General features: G+C 54.9%; 1 protein-coding gene across 1 annotated transcript in view; it reads right to left on the bottom strand.

Annotated features, from left to right (window-relative positions):
- CHD3 (chromodomain helicase DNA binding protein 3) overlaps positions 1–19,476 on the bottom strand; it is a 46,711-nt gene that overhangs the window by 11,819 nt on the left and 15,416 nt on the right. The window contains exons 3-20 of the mRNA XM_038769088.1: positions 19,218–19,388; positions 18,517–18,638; positions 15,975–16,276; positions 14,918–15,048; positions 14,413–14,563; positions 14,121–14,296; positions 12,668–12,901; positions 11,650–11,853; positions 10,205–10,416; positions 8,444–8,575; positions 7,977–8,076; positions 5,398–5,589; positions 5,062–5,262; positions 2,506–2,643; positions 2,164–2,285; positions 1,784–1,957; positions 1,554–1,695; positions 721–852 (exon numbers count right to left, since the gene is read on the bottom strand). Coding sequence (XP_038625016.1) covers positions 721–852; positions 1,554–1,695; positions 1,784–1,957; positions 2,164–2,285; positions 2,506–2,643; positions 5,062–5,262; positions 5,398–5,589; positions 7,977–8,076; positions 8,444–8,575; positions 10,205–10,416; positions 11,650–11,853; positions 12,668–12,901; positions 14,121–14,296; positions 14,413–14,563; positions 14,918–15,048; positions 15,975–16,276; positions 18,517–18,638; positions 19,218–19,388 — 3,036 coding nt within the window. The remainder of the gene's footprint in view (positions 1–720; positions 853–1,553; positions 1,696–1,783; positions 1,958–2,163; positions 2,286–2,505; positions 2,644–5,061; positions 5,263–5,397; positions 5,590–7,976; positions 8,077–8,443; positions 8,576–10,204; positions 10,417–11,649; positions 11,854–12,667; positions 12,902–14,120; positions 14,297–14,412; positions 14,564–14,917; positions 15,049–15,974; positions 16,277–18,516; positions 18,639–19,217; positions 19,389–19,476) is intronic.

Raw genomic sequence — 19,476 nt, 5'->3', positions numbered from 1 at the left:
CTGGCTTCTTCTTCCCCCCCAGATCCTTATCCAGCCTGATTTCTCCAAGGAGCTCAGGTTCCCTTCCCCTCTCCAGCTCCCCAACTCCTTCCCTTCCCCTTTTGTTTTCGGCTCCCCCCAAACGTCTCCCCATCTGCCCTTTTTCCCCTCCCCTGACCACCCTCGGCTCAGGTTGGGCAGAAGGCACCTGGGGCCTGGCAGGAAAGAGGGAAAGACAAAGTGGGCTCCCCCACGGGACACGGTCACCCCTCATGTTTTACTTCTCCTGGATTAGACTGTTACTTAATAATAATAATAATGGCATTTATTAAGCGCTTACAACGTGCAAAGCACTGTTCTAAGAGCTGGGGAGGATACCAGGTGATCAGCTTGTCCCACAGTGGGCTCACAGTTTTAATAGCCATTTTACAGATGAGGTAACTGAGGCACAGAGAAGTGAAGTGACTTGCCCAAAGTCACACAACTGACAATTGGCAGAGCCGGGATTTGAACCCATGGCCTCTGACTCCAAAGCCCGGGCTCTTGCCACTGAGCCACGCTGCTTCTCTATAGTAGTTAACTGGACTACAACTCCCAGTGGCCCTAGGAGCCGGGGGGAGGGAGGCTCCGCAATCCAGAGGAGGGCTAGTAAGCCAAGGAGGCTCGGGGATTTGTGGTCCCCGGCCCTGAGAATACAGTGGGGCAGGGCAGTGAGGCGAGGCGAGAGAGGCGAATGCTGACCTGGGAGAAGATGAGGACTCGGTGACCCTGCTCCTTTAGTTTCCGGAGCATCTTCTGCAGGAGCATCAGCTTCCCTGATGACTTGATGAGAGCCCCACCCTCGTAGGCCCCACTGGGCAGCTTGGGAGACTCCTGAAAGACGGGATTGTAGGAGTGAGCGGGATGGAGGTAAGGGAGGTGGGGGGAGTGAGTGAGACCAGGATGACGATGATGATGATGGCATTTGTTAAGCGCTACGTGCGAAGCACCGTTCTAAGCGCTGGGGGGGGATACAAGGTGATCGGGTTGGCCCACGTGGGGCTCACGGTCTTAATCCCCGTTTTACAGATGAGGTAACTGAGGCTCAGAGAAGTTAAGTCACTTGCCCGAGGTCACAGAGCAAACATGTGGCGGAGTCGGGATTAGAGCCCGTGACCTCTGACTCCCAAGCCCGGATTCTTGCCGCTGAGCCACGCTGACAGGAGAGAAACCCTCATAATAATAATAATAAGGATGGCATTTTTTAAGCGCTTGCTATGTGCAAAGCACTGTTCTAAGCGCTGGGGAGGTTACGAGGTGATCAGGTCGTCCCACGTGGGGCTCACAGTTTTAATCCCCATCTTACAGATGAGGCAGCTGAGGCCCAGAGACGTGAAGTGACTTGCCCAAAGTCACACAGCCGACAACTGGTGGAGACGGGATTTGAACCCATGAACTTCCCATCCCCACCCACTCCTCCAGAATCCCAGGTGGGTGGCCCCCCGAGTACTCCCTCCCAGCCCCCGCCGCCCCCTCCCCAGGCCCCGCTCTTCCCCCACCCTGTCCCCCAGGGGTTCGGCCGCCCAGACCCGCACCATGGCAGCCACGGGGAAGAGGTAGGGGTGGTTGCAGCACTTCTTCAGGTCCATCATGATGTTGAGCAGTGACACCTGGTTGCCACCGCCCCTCGAATTCAACGCCTCGAAGTTCCGCGTCAGGATGTACTTGTAGTATTTCCTGGGGAGAGGGTAGACGGGTGAGGCCCTGGGGCCGGCGCCCACCCCGTCCCTCCTCAGGAGACCCAGGGGTCCCCGGGAGCCCTTACTTCTGCATGGGGCTGAGCTCCACACGGACGATCAGCTCGGTCTTGGCCGGCATGTTCTTGAAGACGTCGGCCTTCAGCCTCCGCAACATGTGGGGCCCCAGGAGATCGTGCAATTTCTTGATTTGGTCCTCCTTGGAGATGTCGGCAAACTCCTCCAGGAAGCCCTCCAGGTTGCTAAGGGGGGGGGGGGGGGAAACGGGAGTTGGGAAAGGGCCTGGTTCTCCGGGGACCACCCACAAATCCATTCCTCGCCCTCCTCGGACCAGTCCCTGGTTCCCATCTGCCCGGCCCCATTCCTACCCATCCCCGCGGCCTCACCCCCACCCCCAACGGGGCAAGGGGCCAGGGGTGGCGGGGAGAACTGGGGTAGGGTGACCTACTGGAACCGCTCTGGGGTGAGGAAGTTGAGCAGGTGGAACAGCTCCTCCAGGTTGTTCTGAAGCGGCGTCCCCGTCAGCAGCAGCTTGTGGTCGATCTTGTAGCCATTCAGGACCCTGAAGAACTGGGGAGGGAGAGAGAGGAAGCAGAGTCAGGGATCCAGGTGTCCACGCCCGGCCTCACTCAACCCCAAACTCGATGGGCTGGGGCCTTACTCTCCTGCCAAGACCCCGGTATCCGGGCTCCCACCATCCTCTCGGGGCTCAGGGCCTGGACAGACTTGCTGGTGGACAGGCCGGGGTGGGGGCGGGGGGGACACCCTGGGGTCCAGGTGTCCCTCTCACCTTGGACTGGTTGTTCTTGAGCCGGTGGGCCTCGTCCACGACGAGGCAGGCCCAGCGGATGGAGCCAAGGGCCGCCTGGTCGATGGTGATGAGCTCGTAGGACGTCAGCAGCACGTGGAATTTCACCTGGGCCTCCCGCTGCAGACGACGGGCAAAAGTCCGCCCTGGACTTCCTGTCCCCACCCCTCCCATCCCTCCCTCCAAAGGACTTAATAATAATGATAATAGTAATAATAATAACAACAATAATGGAATCTGTTAACCGCTCTCTACGTACCAGGCACCGTACTAAGCAATGGGGGGAATTCAAGCAAATCAGGTTGGACACGGTCCCTGTCCCCCATAGGGCTCGGAGTCTGCATCCCCATTTTACAGATGAGGGAACAGAAGCCCAGAGAAGTGAAGTGACTTGCCCAAGGTCACACAGCAGAAAAGGGGCAGAGCCTGGATGAGAACTCACTGCCTCAAGCCTGGGAATGAGAATCAATGTTTTCTGCTGGGTCCCTGGGGGGCTGGGGGTGAGGAGGGATGAGATGGGTGAGCTGGAAGAGGGGGGAAAGAGGGACGGTGGCGGGGTGGGGATGGACTTTAAGCTTGCTGTGGGCAAGGAATGTGTCTATTTATTGTTCTATTGGACTCTCCCAAGCGTTTAGTACAGAGCTTTGCACCCAGTAAGCACTCAATACATACCATTGATTGATTGACAGACTCAGAGCTAGGGGCAGGGGAGGGATGGGAGCTCGTAGGGGGAAACAGCACCAAGGGAGGCAATGTGGCCTAGTAGAACAAGCATGGGGACCTGGATTCTAGTCCCAGCTGCTACCACTGACCACCGTATGACCTTGTCCAAGTCACTTAACCGCCCTCTGCCCCAGTTTCCTCATCTCCCCCTCTAGACTGTGAGCTCGTCGTGGGCAAAGAAGGCGTCTTCCAACTGTATTGGGCTCTTCCAAGCACTAAGTACAGTGCTCAAGCGTTCAATAAACGCCACTGATTGACTGATTGATTGACTGATGCACCAACTGGAGATAAGATACCTCCTCTCCATACCTCCTAGATAATCACCTCAGGCTGGGGTTTATAATCCTCCATCCTCCCCCCAGCATTCCAGCACACAGTAAACATGTCCAACCTAATTAGCTTGTATCTACCCAGCGCTTAGACCAGTGCTTGACACATAGTAAGCGCTTAACAAATACCGGCATTATTAGTAGTAGTAATAACAACAATTATAATAACAGTAAATACTCTAATTACATAATTAGGAGAGACTGTGAAGCTAGATTATTAGGGCATCAAGTTATATTCAAATCCCATCTCCTCCAAGAGGCCTTCCCGGCTAAGTCCTCATCTCCCCTTCTCCCTCTCCCTTCTGTGTCACCCTTGCGTTTGGATCTGTGCCCTTTATTTACCCTTCCCTCAGCCCCACCACCCATAATAGTAATACTAATGCTATTTATTAAGTGCTTACTATGTGCAAAGCATTGTTCTAAGCACTGGGGAGGTTACAAGGTGATCAGGTTGTCCCATGGGGGGGCTCACGGTTTTAATCCCCATTTTGCAGATGAGGTAACCGAGGCGCAGAGAAGTTAAGTGACTTGACCAAAGTCACACAGCTGACAGGAGGAGCCGGGATTGGAACCCATGACCTCTGACCCCAAAGCCTGGGCTCTTTCCACTGAGCCATGCTGCTTCCCATCCATCCAGAGCCGTCGTTTAATTTAACGTCCGTCTCCCCCTCTAGACTAGAAGCTCCTTGTGGGCGGGGAACGTGTCGACCACCTCCGTGGTATTGTACTCTCCCAGCACACAATAGGCGCTCGATAAAGCGCTTAGTACAGTGCTCTGCACACAGTAAGCACTCAATAAATACAATAATAATAATAATAATAATGGCATTTATTAAGCGCTTACTATGTGCAAAGCACTGTTCTAAGCGCTCGGGAGGTTACAGAGTGATCAGTTTGTCCCACGGGGGGCTCACAGTCTTAATCCCCATTTGACAGATGAGGTAATTGAGGCACAGAGAATAATAATAATAATAATAATAATGATAATCGGCATTTGTTAAGCGCTTACTATGTGCAAAGCACTGTCCTAAGCGCTGGGGAGGATACAGGGTGATCAGGTTGTCCCACATGGGGCTCACAGTCTTAATCCCCATTTTACAGATGTGGTAACTGAGGCCCAGAGAAGTGAAGTGACTTGCCCAAGATCACACAGCAGACATGTGGCGGAGTCGGGATTCGAACCCATGACCTCTGACTCCAAAGCCCGGGCTCTTTCCACTGAGCCATGCTGAGAAGTGAAGTGACTTGCCCAAAGTCACACAGCTGACAATTGGCGAAGCCAGGATTTGAACCCGTGACCTCTAGCTCCAAAGCCCGGGCTCTTTCCACTGAGCCACGCTGCTTCTCCATCAATCACGATTGATGATGATGATGAGAAATACCATGGCTGACCGACGGATTAGAGGTGGGAGGGGAGGGTTGATGGAGTGGGGAGTCGGGGAGGGGGAAATCAGGGAGGATTTGGGTGGGGAGGGCCGGGACTTACCTTCATCTTAAACGCCTTCTTGCCCCCCTTCATGGCGTTGTCCTCGAAGGAGAACTCGTTCTCACGGATGATGGAGCGGCTGTCCTTGTCCCCCGTGTACGTCACCACGTAGAACTTGGGTGCCCACATCTGGAACTCCCTCTCCCAGTTGATGATGGTGGAAAGCGGGGCGCTCACCAGGAAGGGGCCTTTCGTGTGGCCCTGGAGGTTGCGGGGAGGAGGCGGGAGTCAGGAACCAGTCCTCCGGGCACCCGCTGACTCTTCCTCTGGGAAGCCTAGCCCCCCGCGCTTCCCTCCACCCCCGACCCCCGCAACGGGACCCAGGAGTCCGGGCACCTCCTTGTAGAGGGAGTAGAGAAAGACGATGGTCTGGATGGTCTTGCCCAGGCCCATCTCATCGGCCAAGATGGTGTCGGTGCCCTGCGCCCAGGAGAAGCGGAGCCAGTTGAGCCCCTCTAGCTGGTATAAGTGCAGCGTCCCGCCCGTCGCCGTGATGAACCGCGGCTGGTTCTCGTACTTCACTGTGGGCTGCGGGGCAGAGGGGCGGGAGGTCAAAGATCAGGGTGGGTGGATGGAGGGGGTGCGTGTGTGCGTAGGGAAGCCGTTGCCGCTCCCCTCCTCTCTATACAACTATTGGACTGGACTCTCCCAAGTGCTTAGTACAGCGTTCTGCGTACAGTATGGCCTCAGTGAATAATAAGGCCCTGCTGAGAGCTCACCTCCTCCAGGAGGCCTTCCCAGACTGAGCCCCTTCCTTCCTCTCCCCCTCGTCCCCCTCTCCATCCCCCCATCTTACCTCCCGCCCTTCCCCACAGCACCTGTATATATGTATATACGTTTGTACATATTTTTTTACTCTATTTATCTAATTTATTTGTACATATCTATTCTATTTATTTTATTTTGTTAGTATGCTTGGTTTTGTTCTCTGTCTCCCCCTTTTAGACTGTGAGCCCATTGTTGGGTAGGGACTGTCTCTATATGTTGCCAATTTGTATTTCCCAAGCGCTTAGTGCAGTGCTCTGCACATAGTAAGCGTTCAATAAATACGATTGATGATGATGATGATGAATAATAATAACAATAATAATGATGGCATTTGTTAAGCGCTTACTATGTGCAAAGCGCTGGGGGGGGATACAAGGTGATCAGGTTGTCCCACGTGGGGCTTGCAGTCATCACCCCCAATTTACAGATGAGGTAACTGAGGCTCCGAGAAGTTAAGTGACTTACCCAAGGTCACACAGCAGACATGTGGCAGAGCCGGGACTCCAACCCATGACCTCTGACTCCGAAGCCCGGGCTCTTTCCACCGAGCCACGCTGCTTCTCTATGCCACTGGGCAGAACGGCGTGGTGGATAGAGCACGGACCCGCCGGTCAGAAGGTCATGAGTTCTAATCCTGACTCCGCCACTTGTCTGCTGTGTGACCTCGGGCAAGTTACTACACTTCTCTGAGCCTCAGTTACCTCATCTGGAAAATGGGGTTTGAGACTGTGAGCCCCAAGTGGGACGGGGACTACGTCCAAACTTGATTTGCTTGTATCTAACCCAGTGCTTAGTACAGTGCCTGGCACATGCTAAATGCTTAAGGAATACCACACTCTAATTCTCAGAAGCCCCCGGGAGAAGCTCCCCTCTCCTCACCCCAATCCATTCAGGATGACCATGGTTGCCCCAGGGCTTATGGGAAATGTAGATTAATCATCTCTCCTGCCCCACCATCACTCCTGAGGCAAAGACCTTACTTGAAGAAGCCCTGGGATATATGGGAAATTTCGTTTTATTGTCCCCTACTTTCATTCATTCATTCAATCGTATTTATTGAGCGCTTACTGTGTGCAGAGCACCGTACTAAGCGCTTGGGAAGTACAAGTTGGCAACATATAGAGACGGTCCCTACCCGACAGCGGGTTCACCGTCTAGGCGGGGGAGACAGAGAACAAAACATATTAACAAAATAAAATAAATAGAATAAATATGCATAAACAAAATAAATAAATAAATAAATAGAGTAATAAATGCATACAAACATATATACAGTCTCCTACTTAGACTGTGACCCTCACTGCGGGACGGAGACTTTGCTTAATAAGTATCATAATTAATTAATTAAAAGTAGCATGGCAAAATTCGTGCCGGAGTCAGTTGGCTACCACCGCCAGCACGTTCCTACTTGTAGTATCCTGGAGCCTAGACTCTCATGTAGTCTCAAATTGGAGACTCCTCCGTAGTCTCTTAAAACTACGGCTTCCAGCAGCACCTGAGGCAGAGTCATTGCTCAGGAAAATTGGACACCCCCACAAGTCAATAAGAGATAGAGTTTCATTGCCCCCTTTCCTGGACTAAGTTTCCCTGCAGCCCTCAGGATGGGTTCCCAACTGGCAGAGGGGTGGTACGGGGAAGAGGGGGTGTGGAGGGAAGAAGTGGACATGGATACGGAGAGTGGGAGCTGTCCTTGTCAGGATTCTGCCCTGAAGTGGTTGGCATAGATTTGGACCAGGTTCAAACAAGGCCCCGGGTGCCAGGTGATGCGATCAGGAGGAGCAGCATGGCCTAGTGGATACAGCATGGGCTTGGAACTCAGAAGGACCTGGGTTCTAATTCCGGCTCGGCCCCTTGTCTGCTGTGTGACCTTTGGCAAGTCACTTCACTTCTCTGTGCTTCGGTTACCTCATGGGGATTAAGACCGTGAGCCCCGAGTGGGACTGAGTCCAACTGATTACCATGTATCTATCCCAGCGCTCTGTACGGTGCTGGGCACATAGTAAGCACTTAACAAATACCATTAAAAAATAAAAAAAGATATGGGAATGGGGTCCAAGGCCAGTTTGGGGGTCAGCTTTGCTCTTCCCCTACCCAGCGCAGGAGCCGGGAAGGCGGCCCGGGGGTCTCCCCCTTCCTGGGGAACTCACATCATTGGTTGGGGAGGTGGGCGGCCCGTCCCCCTGAAGCTCCTTCTTCTTCTTCTTGTATTTGCGTGGCTGGGCTGGATCCTCCCCCATGATCAGCTCCCTGGCAGGGGGTGAGCGCTCAATAAATGATTGATTGTGGGGGAGGCCGGGATGGGAGAGCCCCTCACCCTGCCATTTCAACCCCACTTTACGGCTGGCTGGTCCCTTTACCCTCCGCCCGCCCCTCCCACATCTTGATCCTTGCCCGCCTTCCCTCACAGGCCATCATTCTCCCCCTTTTAGACTGTGAGCCCACTGCTGGGTAGGGACTGTCTCTATATGTTGCCAACTTGGACTTCCCAAGCGCTTAGTACAGTGCTCGGCACACAGTAAGCACTCAATAAATACGACTGATTGATTGATTGATCGACCATGGTCCAGCCCTGCCCCCCTGAGCTGACCGGGCCGGCCCGCCGCCCCAAACTGACCGGTGCCTCCAGTAGCTGTGCTTGTGACAGTCGTAGTCGGGAATACTCATCTCATCCTCTTCCCAGGTCGACTGATCGTAGGGAAGGTCCCGCCATTTAACCAGGTAGTGGTAATTGCCCTTCTTGTCCATGCTGCAGGACGGCGGGGCCGAGGGGGGGAGAAGGAGAGAGAGATAGAGAGGAGGGAAAGAAGAAGGAGAGAAAGAAGAAGGAGAGAGAGAGGGAAAGGGAGGGAAAGGGAGAGGGAGAGAGAAAGCAAGAGAGAGAGAGTGTCTCTCTCACATCTCTCCCCTTTAGTCTTGTCTCCACCAAGGGGAGAAACCCAATTAATAAATCTGATATTCACTCCACCCTTATCCACCAATCGACAATTTATATTCATGTCTGTCTCCATCTAGACTGTAAGCTCCTTGAGGGCGGGAATCATGGTCAACCAACTCCACTGTACTGTCCTCTCCCAAGCGCTTAGCACAGTGCTCTGCGAACAGTAGACTGTGAGCACGCTGTTGGGTAGGGACCGTCTCCGTAGGTTGCCAATTTATACTTCCCAAGCGCTAGTGCTCTGCACACAGTAAGCGCTCAATAAATACGATTGAATGAATGAATGAAAGTAAGCGCTAGATAAACGCCACGGATTGATTGTGAAATATGGTCCTTTTTCAGTGTTTACTACGTGCTGGGGCTGGGGTGGATGCAAGATAATCAGATTGGACACATCCCCTGTCCTACACAGGGTTTCCAGTCTAAGTAGGAGGAAGTAGTATTTAATCTCCCCCTTCCAGATAATAATAATAATAATGGCATTTATTAAGTGCTTACTATGTGCAGAGCACTGTTCTAAGCGCTGGAGGGGATACAAGGTGATCAAGTTGTCCCACGTGGGGCTCACAGTCTTAATCCCCATTTTACAGATGAGGAAACTGAGGCCCAGGGAAGTTAAGTGACTTGCCCAAAGTCACACGGCTGACAATTGGCAGAGCTGGGATTCGAACCCACGACCTCTGACTCCAAAGCCCGGGCTCTTTCCACTGAGCCACGCTGCTTCTCTAGATGAGGAAACTACGGCACAGAGATGTGATGTGACTTGCCCAAGGTCACCCAGCAGACATGTGGAAGAACTGGGATTAGAACCCAGGACCGCTGACTCTCAAGCCCCGGCTCTTTCCACTATGTGGGAGAGAAGCAAGGGGCAGGGGAGAAGGAAAGCCTTCTGGAGCTGGAGAGGGCTGAACGTAGGGAAGGAGGAAAGGCAAGGGACGGGCCTGGGCCTGCAGAGGAGGGATGGGGGAGGCTTGAAACTGCCAATCCTGAGGGAAGAGAGAGATTGAAACTGCCACTCCTCCAGGAAGGGGCTGAACCCCGTCTCTGAAGTCCCCCTCCCTGCCCCGGACCCCGTGACTTCCCTCTGCCTACCGGGGGCAGGGGGGTTGAGTTGAAATCATCATCACCATCACCAATCGTATTTATTGAGCGCTTACTATGTGCAGAGCACCGTACTAAGCGCTTGGGAAGTACAAATTGGCAACATCTAGAGACAGTCCCTACCCAACAGTGGGCTCACGGTCTAAAAGGGGGAGACAGAGAACAAAACCAAACATACTAACAAAATAAAATAAACAGAACAGATATGTACGAATCAATTAAATAAATAAATAGAGTAAAAAAAATATGTACAAACATATATACAAATTTGGGAGGGGTCCGGCCCGTGCGGCCCTCCTCCTCCCCAAGCCCCTCCTGCGGGGCCCCCCGGGCCCGGACCTGTGGTTAATGATGCGGTGTACGGTCATCCACTCGGGCTTGATGCCGTAGCGGTAGAACTTCTCCTCCATGTCCGCGTACTGCGGGTCCTTGCTCTTGCGCTTGTCGCTCTTCCCGTCGTCCTCCCCGGAGCCGTAGTCCAGCGGCGGCGGCTCGTCCATGTCGTTCTTCCGCTGGTAGTTCCTGTACATCACCAGGTGGAAGATCTCCAACTGGGGGGGCCGGGGGAGGGGGACAGGGGGTGAGAGAGGTGGGAGGGGGGCGGCCGGGCCGGGCCGGGGAACGGACGGGGGCAGCCCGGCGGGGTTGTGGGGGTGACGGGCTGAGGGACGGAGGGAGTGAAGAGGACCACCAGAGGCAGGAGGAGCCGACGACGGCGGGGGGAAATTTCCAGGTCGGGGGCCGGGGTGGGGGGACAAGGATGGAGAACAGAAACCGGGATGAAGTCAATCAATCAATCAATCAATCAATGGAATATACTGAGTGACAGTGCTCTGCACACAGTAAGCGCTCAATAAATACGATTGATGATGTGTGCACACCGCTGGACTAAGCCAAGGAAGAGTACAATGCTCGCACAAAAGTATTTACTGAGCGCTTGCAGTAGGCAGAGCGCTGTACTAAGCGCCTGGGAGAGCCCAATAGAACAAGAAACAGACACATTTCCTGCCCTGGTGGGAGAGGTAAGGATCGAAGGCACCACCTTTTAGACTGTGAGCCCACTGTTGGGTAGGGACGGTCTCTATATGTTGCCAACTTGTACTTGCCAAGCGCTTAGTACAGTGCTCTGCACACGGTAAGCGCTCAATAAATACGATTGATTGATTGATTGATTGTTTGCACCACCCTTGAGGACAGGGATCGTTACAGTCCTCTCCCAAGCGCTTAGTACAGTGCTCTGCACACAGTAAGCGCTCAATAAATACGATTGATTGATTGATTGATTGTTTGCACTACCCTTGAGGACAGGGATCTTTACAGTCCTCTCCCAAGTGCTTAGTCCAGTGCTCTGCACGCAGCAAGTGCTCAATTAATACCACGGATAGTGGATAGAGCATGGGCCGTGAGTGACAGGAGGTCATGGGTTCTAATCCATGATCTGTCAGTTGTCTATATGTCCCTGGGCAAGTCACTTCCCTTCTCTGTGCCTCAGTTCCCTCATCTGGTAAAGGGGATTGAGACTGTGAGCCCCACGTGGGACAGGGACTGTGTCCAACTCCATTTGCCTGTGTCCTCCACAGCGCTTAGTATTTTTATTATTGACTGACAGACCACTGGGAAGAGTCGGACTAGCGGGGCTAGCGAAGGGAGTGGAGCTGGAGTTGGGAGACTGGGCGGGAGGGAGGCGAGGGGCACCGGGGGAGTTCTTCCCAAGCGCTTAGTACAGTGCTCTGCACATAGTAAGCGCTCAATAAATACGATTGATGATGATGATGATCAGGTACCTGCAGCTCCTTGGCCCACGAGCAGTGCCAGTAAGACAGCCCGACCCACTTAACGAAGAACTCGCGCTCCGAGCGGCCTTGCAGCGGGCGGGGGGACGGGGCCTCGGGGTCCCCCTCGGCCAGCCGGGGGGCCGCCACCGCCTGGGGGGGCTCCCCCCACCGCCAGTACAGGATCTTCTGAACCCGGCCCTTCAGCACGGGACACTGTGTGGGACGGAGACGGGGACAGAGGGGCAGGCACATGGAGAGACAGGGACAGAGATGGGCAAAGCGAGAGAGAACAACAGAGAGAAAGGCAGAGAGAGGCATTTGAGAAAAACAGCAAAAGGGAAGAAGGCACACAGAGACAGCCACGTTGAGGTTGTGGGAGACAGAGACAAGAGAGATAGCGAGAGATACAGTGTATCAGAGGGAAAGAAAGAAGATCATCAGGTCACGATGCTTGGGTGCTTGAGGAGTTTGGGGGGCTAGAGGAGGGGTTGAGATGAGCTCAATCAAGGTCGCAGAGAAGCAGCGTGGCTCAGTGGAAAGAGCCCGGGCTTTGGAGTCAGAGGTCATGGGTTCAAACCCCGGCTCCGCCAGCCGTCAGCTGCGTGACTTTGGAAAAAGTCACTTCACTTCTCTGGGTCTCAGTTCCCTCATCTGTAAAACGGGGATTAAGACTGTGAGCCCCCCGTGGGACAACATGATCACCTTGTAACCTCCCCGGCTCTTAGAACAGGCTCATAGTAAGCACTTAACAAATGCCATCATCATTATTATTATTATTATTGGGGGTCAGGGTCCCAGGAAGGCAGCCGAGACACAGGATGCCCGCGTCCCAAGAAGGCAGCCGGGACACAAGGTATCCGGGTCCTGGGGAGATAACTCAGAGAACAGGTGCCCAGGTCCCAGGATGGCAGCCAAGATAGAGGGTGCCTGGTCCCAGGAGGGGCAGGGAGGCTGGGCTGGGGACGCAGGAGACAGGTGCCCCAGCAGCGGGATATGGGTGGAGGGGGGGGTCGGCAAGGGGTCTCACCGTGCAGCGGGGGCAGAGCCACTCCCCGTTGGGGATGTCGGGCAGCGGCGGGTTGAGGCAGTGGATGTGGTAGGAGGAGATGCAGGCGTCGCAGCAGAGAAGCTCCCCGCCATCCTTGCACACGCGGCAGTACTCCATGTGGTCATCTTCCTCCTCCTTCTCCCCCTCCTCCTCCAGTTCCTCTTCATCCTCATCCTCCTCCTCCTTGGCTTCCCACTGCACGCCCTCCTTCTCCTGTGGGCCCCACGGGCAGGGGGCACGGGGAAGTCATCCCACTGCCCCCCTTCCCCACCCCGGACACCTCCCGACTCGGCTGGGCCCCACGGGAAAGCGATCAGGGAGGGGCGGTGAGGAGGAGCGGGGGGGACCAGGGGCAAGCCGGGAGGAGGAAGGGGGATCGTTTGGGAGAAGGAGGCATGGGAAGTAGGAGACCAGGGAGATTGGGGAGAGGAGATGGGAGGGGATGGGGAATGGGGAGAATGGGGGAGGAGCAAGGAGGGCCAGGGAGAGGAGGTCCCCTCTTCTCCCACTTCCTCTGCGCCGCCCTGAGTTGCTCCCTTTGTTCATCCCCACTCCCAGCCCCTATATGTATATCTCTAATTCATTTATTTACATTAATGTCTGTCTCCCCCTCTAGTCTGTCGGTTCTTTGCGGGCAAAGAATGTGTCCGTTTATTGTTGTGTTGTACTCTCCCAAGCGCTTAGTGCAGTGCCCCGCACACAATAAGCGCTTAATAAATACGACTGAATGAATGAAAGAGGAAACAGGGTCGGGGGGATCAAGAGAAGGGTGTAGGGAGGAAAGGGGAGTAAGGACAGATGGAGGAGAGGAAGGAAGACCAGGGGGGGTGTGCAGGGGAAAAGGGGACCTTCCTCCCTTCAAGGCCCTGCTGAGAGCTCACCTCCTCCAGGAGGCCTTCCCAGACTGAGCCCCTTCTTTCCTCTCCCCCTCGTCCCCCTCTCCATCCCCCCGTCTTACCTCCTTCCCTTCCCCACAGCACCTGTATATATGTATATATGGTTGTACATATTTATTACTCTATTTATTTATTTATTTATTTTACTTGTACATTTCTATCCTATTTAGTTTATTTTGTTGGTATGTTTGGTTCTGTTCTCTGTCTCCCCCTTTTAGACTGTGAGCCCACTGTTGGGTAGGGACTGTCTCTACGTGTTGCCAATTTGTACTTCCCAAGCGCTTAGTACAGTGCTCTGCACATAGTAAGCGCTCAATAAATACGATTGATTGATTGATTGACCTGGGAAAGGGGAAGGGAGACCAGGGAGAGGGGGTGGCGGAAAGGGGGATCAGGGAGACCAAGAAGAGGGGGTGGGGAGGAGTGGGGAGGGGTAAGGGGACCAGGGAGAGCGGGTGGCGGTGGTCACGGGGCAGGATCCGTGCCGGGGCGGGGGTGGAGTGAGGGAGGCTGGCAGTGCCGGCCCCTTTACTCACACAATGAGGGCAGCTCCATTTGCCCTCGGGGGCGCGGTCCAGCTCGGGGTCCAGGCAGACCAGATGGTAGGCGCGGGGGCAGGTGTCGCACAGGATGATCTCACCGCCCTGCTGGCACACCTCGCAATAATCCTGGTGATCCGTCTCGTAGCCGTCCACCTCCTCCTCCCCGGCCGCTGCGCAGAACCCAGAGGCGTCACCGGGGTGCGGAGGGCGGACCGGGTGGCCCCTCAACTCACCCCCCCAGCCGCCTGCCCGCCCCACATCCCATCCCATCCCAGGCGCCCCTCACCCTTCTTCTTCTTCCTCCCCGGCCGCCCGCGCTTGGCCTTCTTGGTGCGGCCGGGCCCCTCGGGCCGACCGGAGGCACTGTGCACGCTGCCGCTGTCCAGGTCTGACTCCTCCGCCTCGGGCTCAGGGCCCTCCTCCCCCTGGAAGCCAAACTGGCCCCAGCCCCGATCCGTCAGGGGGGCCCGACCCGGCCCCTCTGGACCCCGACTCCCCCAGCTGGGATCCCCGTCGCCTCTGGAGACCCCGTGCTCTCCGGCCCCGTACCTCGGCCCCATCTAGAGGTCCCAGATGTGGCATTTGTTAAGCGCTCACTATGTGCCAAGCGCTGAACTAAGCAGGAATGCAGGCATCCGTGCCCCCTGTTCTCTCCCAGGCCCCTGGACTCCCAGCCCCCTATAGATCTCCTCCCACCTGACCTCACTCCTCCAAGGGTCCCAGATGCCTGGACTCCCAGCCCCTTCCAGCTCTACCTCAAGGCCATGCCCGGGGGTGGGGGCCACACCCACCGAGGTGCCCTTCTTCCGCTTCCCACCCAGCAGCCCCAATTTGATCTTGAGGGGTGCCATCTTCTTCCCCCGCAGCTTCTTCCGCCCGTCGGGCACCCGTGGGCTCTTACTGCGTCTCTTGTGGCCGGGCCCTGTGAGAGGGAAGGATGGGGAGGCATTGGGGGGCTTCTCCGGGCCGGACAGAGGAGACACATTCCCTAGAGGAGCAAAGAAGAGCCGGCCGGGGGGGGGGGGGGGTCTCAGACCCTGGGGAACCCTAGAGGGGCACGGCCTTGGGGGGTGCGAGGTGGGAGCGCTCAATAAATACGATTGACTGATTAGTAAGAGCTTAATAAATGCCATTATTATTATTATTATTATTTTTCATTGTTGAGATAGTAGCGGACTGATTTATGATTTTCAGAAACTCAGTCATTACTGGTCACAGTGTGATATGTGATGATGTGGTATGGGAAAAGCAGGTAATAGTAACCTATTCAATGAGGATCAAGACATGGTACAGAAAAGCCACCACGGCTGACATTTTTTCAATATAAACGCCTATATTGTTACATCCACCACTGGGACAGGGCTTTTAATTTTTTTAATGGCATTAAGCACTTACTCTTTGCCAGGCATTGTACTAAGCTCTGGGATAGATACAAGATAATCAAGTGATCAAGATGATAATCAAGTGATAATCAAGATAATCAAGGCCTCCTCCAGGAGGTCTTCCCAAACTGAGCCCCCTCCTTCCTCTCCCCCTCCTCCCCTTCCCCATCCCCCGCACCTTACCTCCTTCCCCTCCCCACAGCACCTGTATATATGTTTGTACGTATTTATTACTCTATTTGTACATATTTATTCTATTTATTTCGTTAATATGTTTTGTTTAGTTCTCTGTCTCCCTCTTCTAGACTGTGAGCCCACTGTTGGGTAGGGACCGTCCCTATATGTTGCCAACTTGGACTTCCCAAGCGCTAAGTCCAGTGCTCTGCACACAGTAAGCGCTCAATAAATACGACTGAATGAATGAATGAATGAACGGGAGGACCAATCCGAAAGCCGAGTCACTCACCTTTGCCCTCTTTGGTTTTGGCTCTGCGGATGGGTGGGGGCTGGGCGTCAGGGGCCGGAGGGGGCGGAGGGGCCAGGGGCCCCGGGGAAGCCGCTGTCACCGCCGCGGTGGTGGTCGTGACCGAAGAGACGGCGGCCGACACCTGTTCGGCCACCGCGGCTGCCGCGGCCGCGGCTGCCGCTGCCACGGCCGCAGCAGACCCCTTGAAGGGGTTGTTGGCACTGAACTCCCGCCATTTGGCTCCCAGGATGGTCATCATCTTCGACATGGGGATCTTGGGGTTCTTCTTGGCGATCAGCGGCCTGGCAGGGTGGGAGAGAGGCACGGGGCAGAGGCTCAGAATCCGGGCTCTCCCTGACTTGCCCTGTGCTCCTGAATCCAGTCACCAGGAGGCAAGGTGGGGTCATAATCATAATAATAACAATAGTAATAATAATAATAATAATAATAATAATAATAATAATGGCACTTATTAAGCGCTTACTATGTGCAAAGCACTGTTCTAAGCTCTGGGGAGGTTACAAGGTGATCAGGTTGTCCCTCGGGGGGCTCACAGTCTTAATCCCCATTTTACAGATGAGATAGCTGAGGCCCAGAGAGGTGAACTGACTTGCCCAAAGTCACACAGCTGACGAGTGGCGGAGCCGGGGTTCGAACCCACGACCTCTGACTCCCAAGCCCGGGCTCTTTCCACTGAGCCACGCATGGTGGTATTTGTTAAGCGCTTACTATGTGCCAAGCACTGTTCTAAGCGCCGGGGGGGATACAAGGTGATCAAGGTTGTCCCACGTGGGGCTCACAGTCTTAGTCCCCATTTTACAGATGAGGTAACTGAGGCCCAGAGAAGTTAAGTGACTTGCCCAAGGTCACACAGCTGACAAGTGGTGGAGCCAGGATTCGAACCCATGACCTCTGACTCCAAAGCCCGTGCTCTTTCCACTGAGCCACGTATGGTGGTATTTGTTAAGGCTATGTGCCAAGCACTGTTCTAAGCGCTGGGGGGGATACAAGGTGATCAAGGTTGTCCTACGTGGGGCTCACAGTCTTAGTCCCCATTTTACAGATAACTGAGGCCCAGAGAAGTTAAGTGACTTGCCCAAGGTCACACAGCTGACAAGCGGCGGAGCCAGGATTCAAACCCATGATCTCTGACTCCAAAGCCCGTGCTCTTTCCACTGAGCCACACTGCTTCTCTTCCGGTTCAGAGGTGGACCCCCCGCCCAGCCTTTTTTTTTTCCGCTTATTATGTGACGGGCTCTGTTCTAAGCGCTGGGGGAGAAACAACTTAATCAGGTTGGACACAATTCATATCCCAAGTGGGGCTCACAGTCTTAATCCCCACTTTACAGATGAGGGAACTGAGGTAAGGAGAAGTGAAGTGCCTTGCCCGAGGTCACACCTCAGGAGAGGGGAGGAGCTGGGATTAGAACCCAGATCCTCTGTCTCCCAGGCCCAAGCTCTATCCGCTAGGCCATGCTGCTTCCTCAACTGTCCCAAGTCTGGGCTCTCCCCCTGCAGCCAGCCCTTGAGCCGATTTATGGGGGTCTTGGAAGCTCCATACGGACTGATGATGATGATGATGATCCGCCAAGCTCTCTCCCTTCCTCCCTTCAAAGCCCCACTGAGAGCTCACCTCCTCCAGGAGGCCTTCCCAGACTGAGCCCCCTTTTTCCTCTCCTCCTTCCCACCCCGCCCGCCCTACCTCCTTTCCCTCCCCACATCACCTGTATATGTTTGTACAGATTTATTACTCTATTTATTTTATTTGTACATATTTACTACTCTATTTATCTTGTTAATGATGTGCATCTAGCTTTATTTCTATTTGTTCTGATGAATTGACACCCATCTGCATGTTTTGTTTAGTTGTCTGTCTCCCCCTTCTAGACTGTGAGCCCATTATTGGGTAGGGACCCTCTCTACATGTTGCCAAGTTGTACTTCCCAAGCGCTTAGTACAGTGCTCTGCACACAGTAAGCGCCCAATAAATACGATTGAATGAATGAATGAATGAATGAATGTGGACTCTGGTGGGACACGAGGCGGGACAGAAGGGACACCTCTGTTGTGTCGGGTAGTGGGAGACAGTGTTTGGGAAATCCAACCCAGGAAACATGGAAGCCGGAACCCCTTTGGGGGTGCACGAGCTCACGGGATTCAGCTCGTGCTCTTCCACTCCTCAGTGCTCCTCCTTAATCAATTGTATCTATCAAGCGCTTACTGTGCACAGAGCACTGGACTAAGCGCTTGGGAGAGGACAGTTTACTGTACTAACCACGGAGCTGATGGGAGTCCCGGGTCTATGACCTAAGTGGTCTGGTGGTCTTGACTCTAATAGACCGTATCGCACCCTGGGAGAGACAGGACCTTGTGGGTCCCCCATTTGTGGGGCTGCAGAGCCAGGGGGAACCCTGGTTCCCCAGCCCCTCAGCTGGGGAGTGCCACTCTCATGGATGGATGGATGGATGGATGGATGGATGGACCGATGGACAGGCCCCACTGTTACCTGGCAGCGGAGGGAAGGGCTCCACGGCCGGCTTACCTCATGAATTGGCTGAAGGCCTTGTAGTTGGTGAGTGTGTGGTAATCTTCCTCTGAAAACACATGCTCCACGTCTTCCAGCCCCCAGGTCAGCAACAATGTCGCCGATGACTTCTGCTCCACCTGGAGAGCGAGAGGAGGGGGCCGGGAAGGGTAGCTGTCTGGGCGCCCCACCCCCCGACCCCCAACGACACCCCAGACCCTCTGCCAAGGGCCCTGTCTACCCTGGCATCTCCCGAGCCTTCTCCCTCCTGTCACCTCTGTCCCCCGATTCCTTCAACTCCTCAATTCCTGCTTTGCTGGATTATCCCACCCGTCCCGAAACACCCCCAATCTCACTATCCTCCTGGTCCCTTTAACCTCCGCCCCCCGGAACCGACCTTTCCCGGACTTCCCAGTCCCACTGGGCCAATCACCATCTCCGGGGACTCGGGAATTGGAGCGTCCCCCCGTCCTCTCAGTCCCCCAGCCAGGGGCATGAGTCAGCCAATCAATCAATCATATTTATTGAGCGCTTACTGTGTGCAGAGCACTGTACTAAGCGCTTGGGAAGTACAAGTTGGCCAGATCAACCACTACATCACGTGCCCCCAGCGAGGGGCACAGCCGCCCTCTCCTCAGGTCTGGCCAATCTGGTCCTTTCAAGGGGTTTATGTCACTCCCCGGGACGACCCCCCCCCGCCCCCCCCCGGGTTTGCTCACCTTCTGGCCTCCATCCCCTTCCCCCTTTCTCCGCCGCTTGGTCTTCTTCTCCTTCTTCTCCCGGTGTTTCCGCCGCCGCTTCCTCCCCGGGCCGGTGCCGTATTCGCTGCCCCCGCTCTCTGACTTCTCCCGGTAGTCATCCCGCTCTGAGCCCAACTCCTCCTCGCTGTCCTGGGGTGGGGACAATGGGTTCTCGTGCCTGGGTCCCCAAGTATCACCCTGGCTGGCCTTGGGGAGCTAAGGGGTTGGTCGGAAGCGG

Source organism: Tachyglossus aculeatus, chromosome Y4 (assembly GCF_015852505.1).
Source record: "Tachyglossus aculeatus isolate mTacAcu1 chromosome Y4, mTacAcu1.pri, whole genome shotgun sequence".
NCBI classification, from domain to species: Eukaryota; Metazoa; Chordata; class Mammalia; order Monotremata; family Tachyglossidae; genus Tachyglossus; species Tachyglossus aculeatus.
This window is presented reverse-complemented; position numbering and strand designations above follow the sequence as displayed.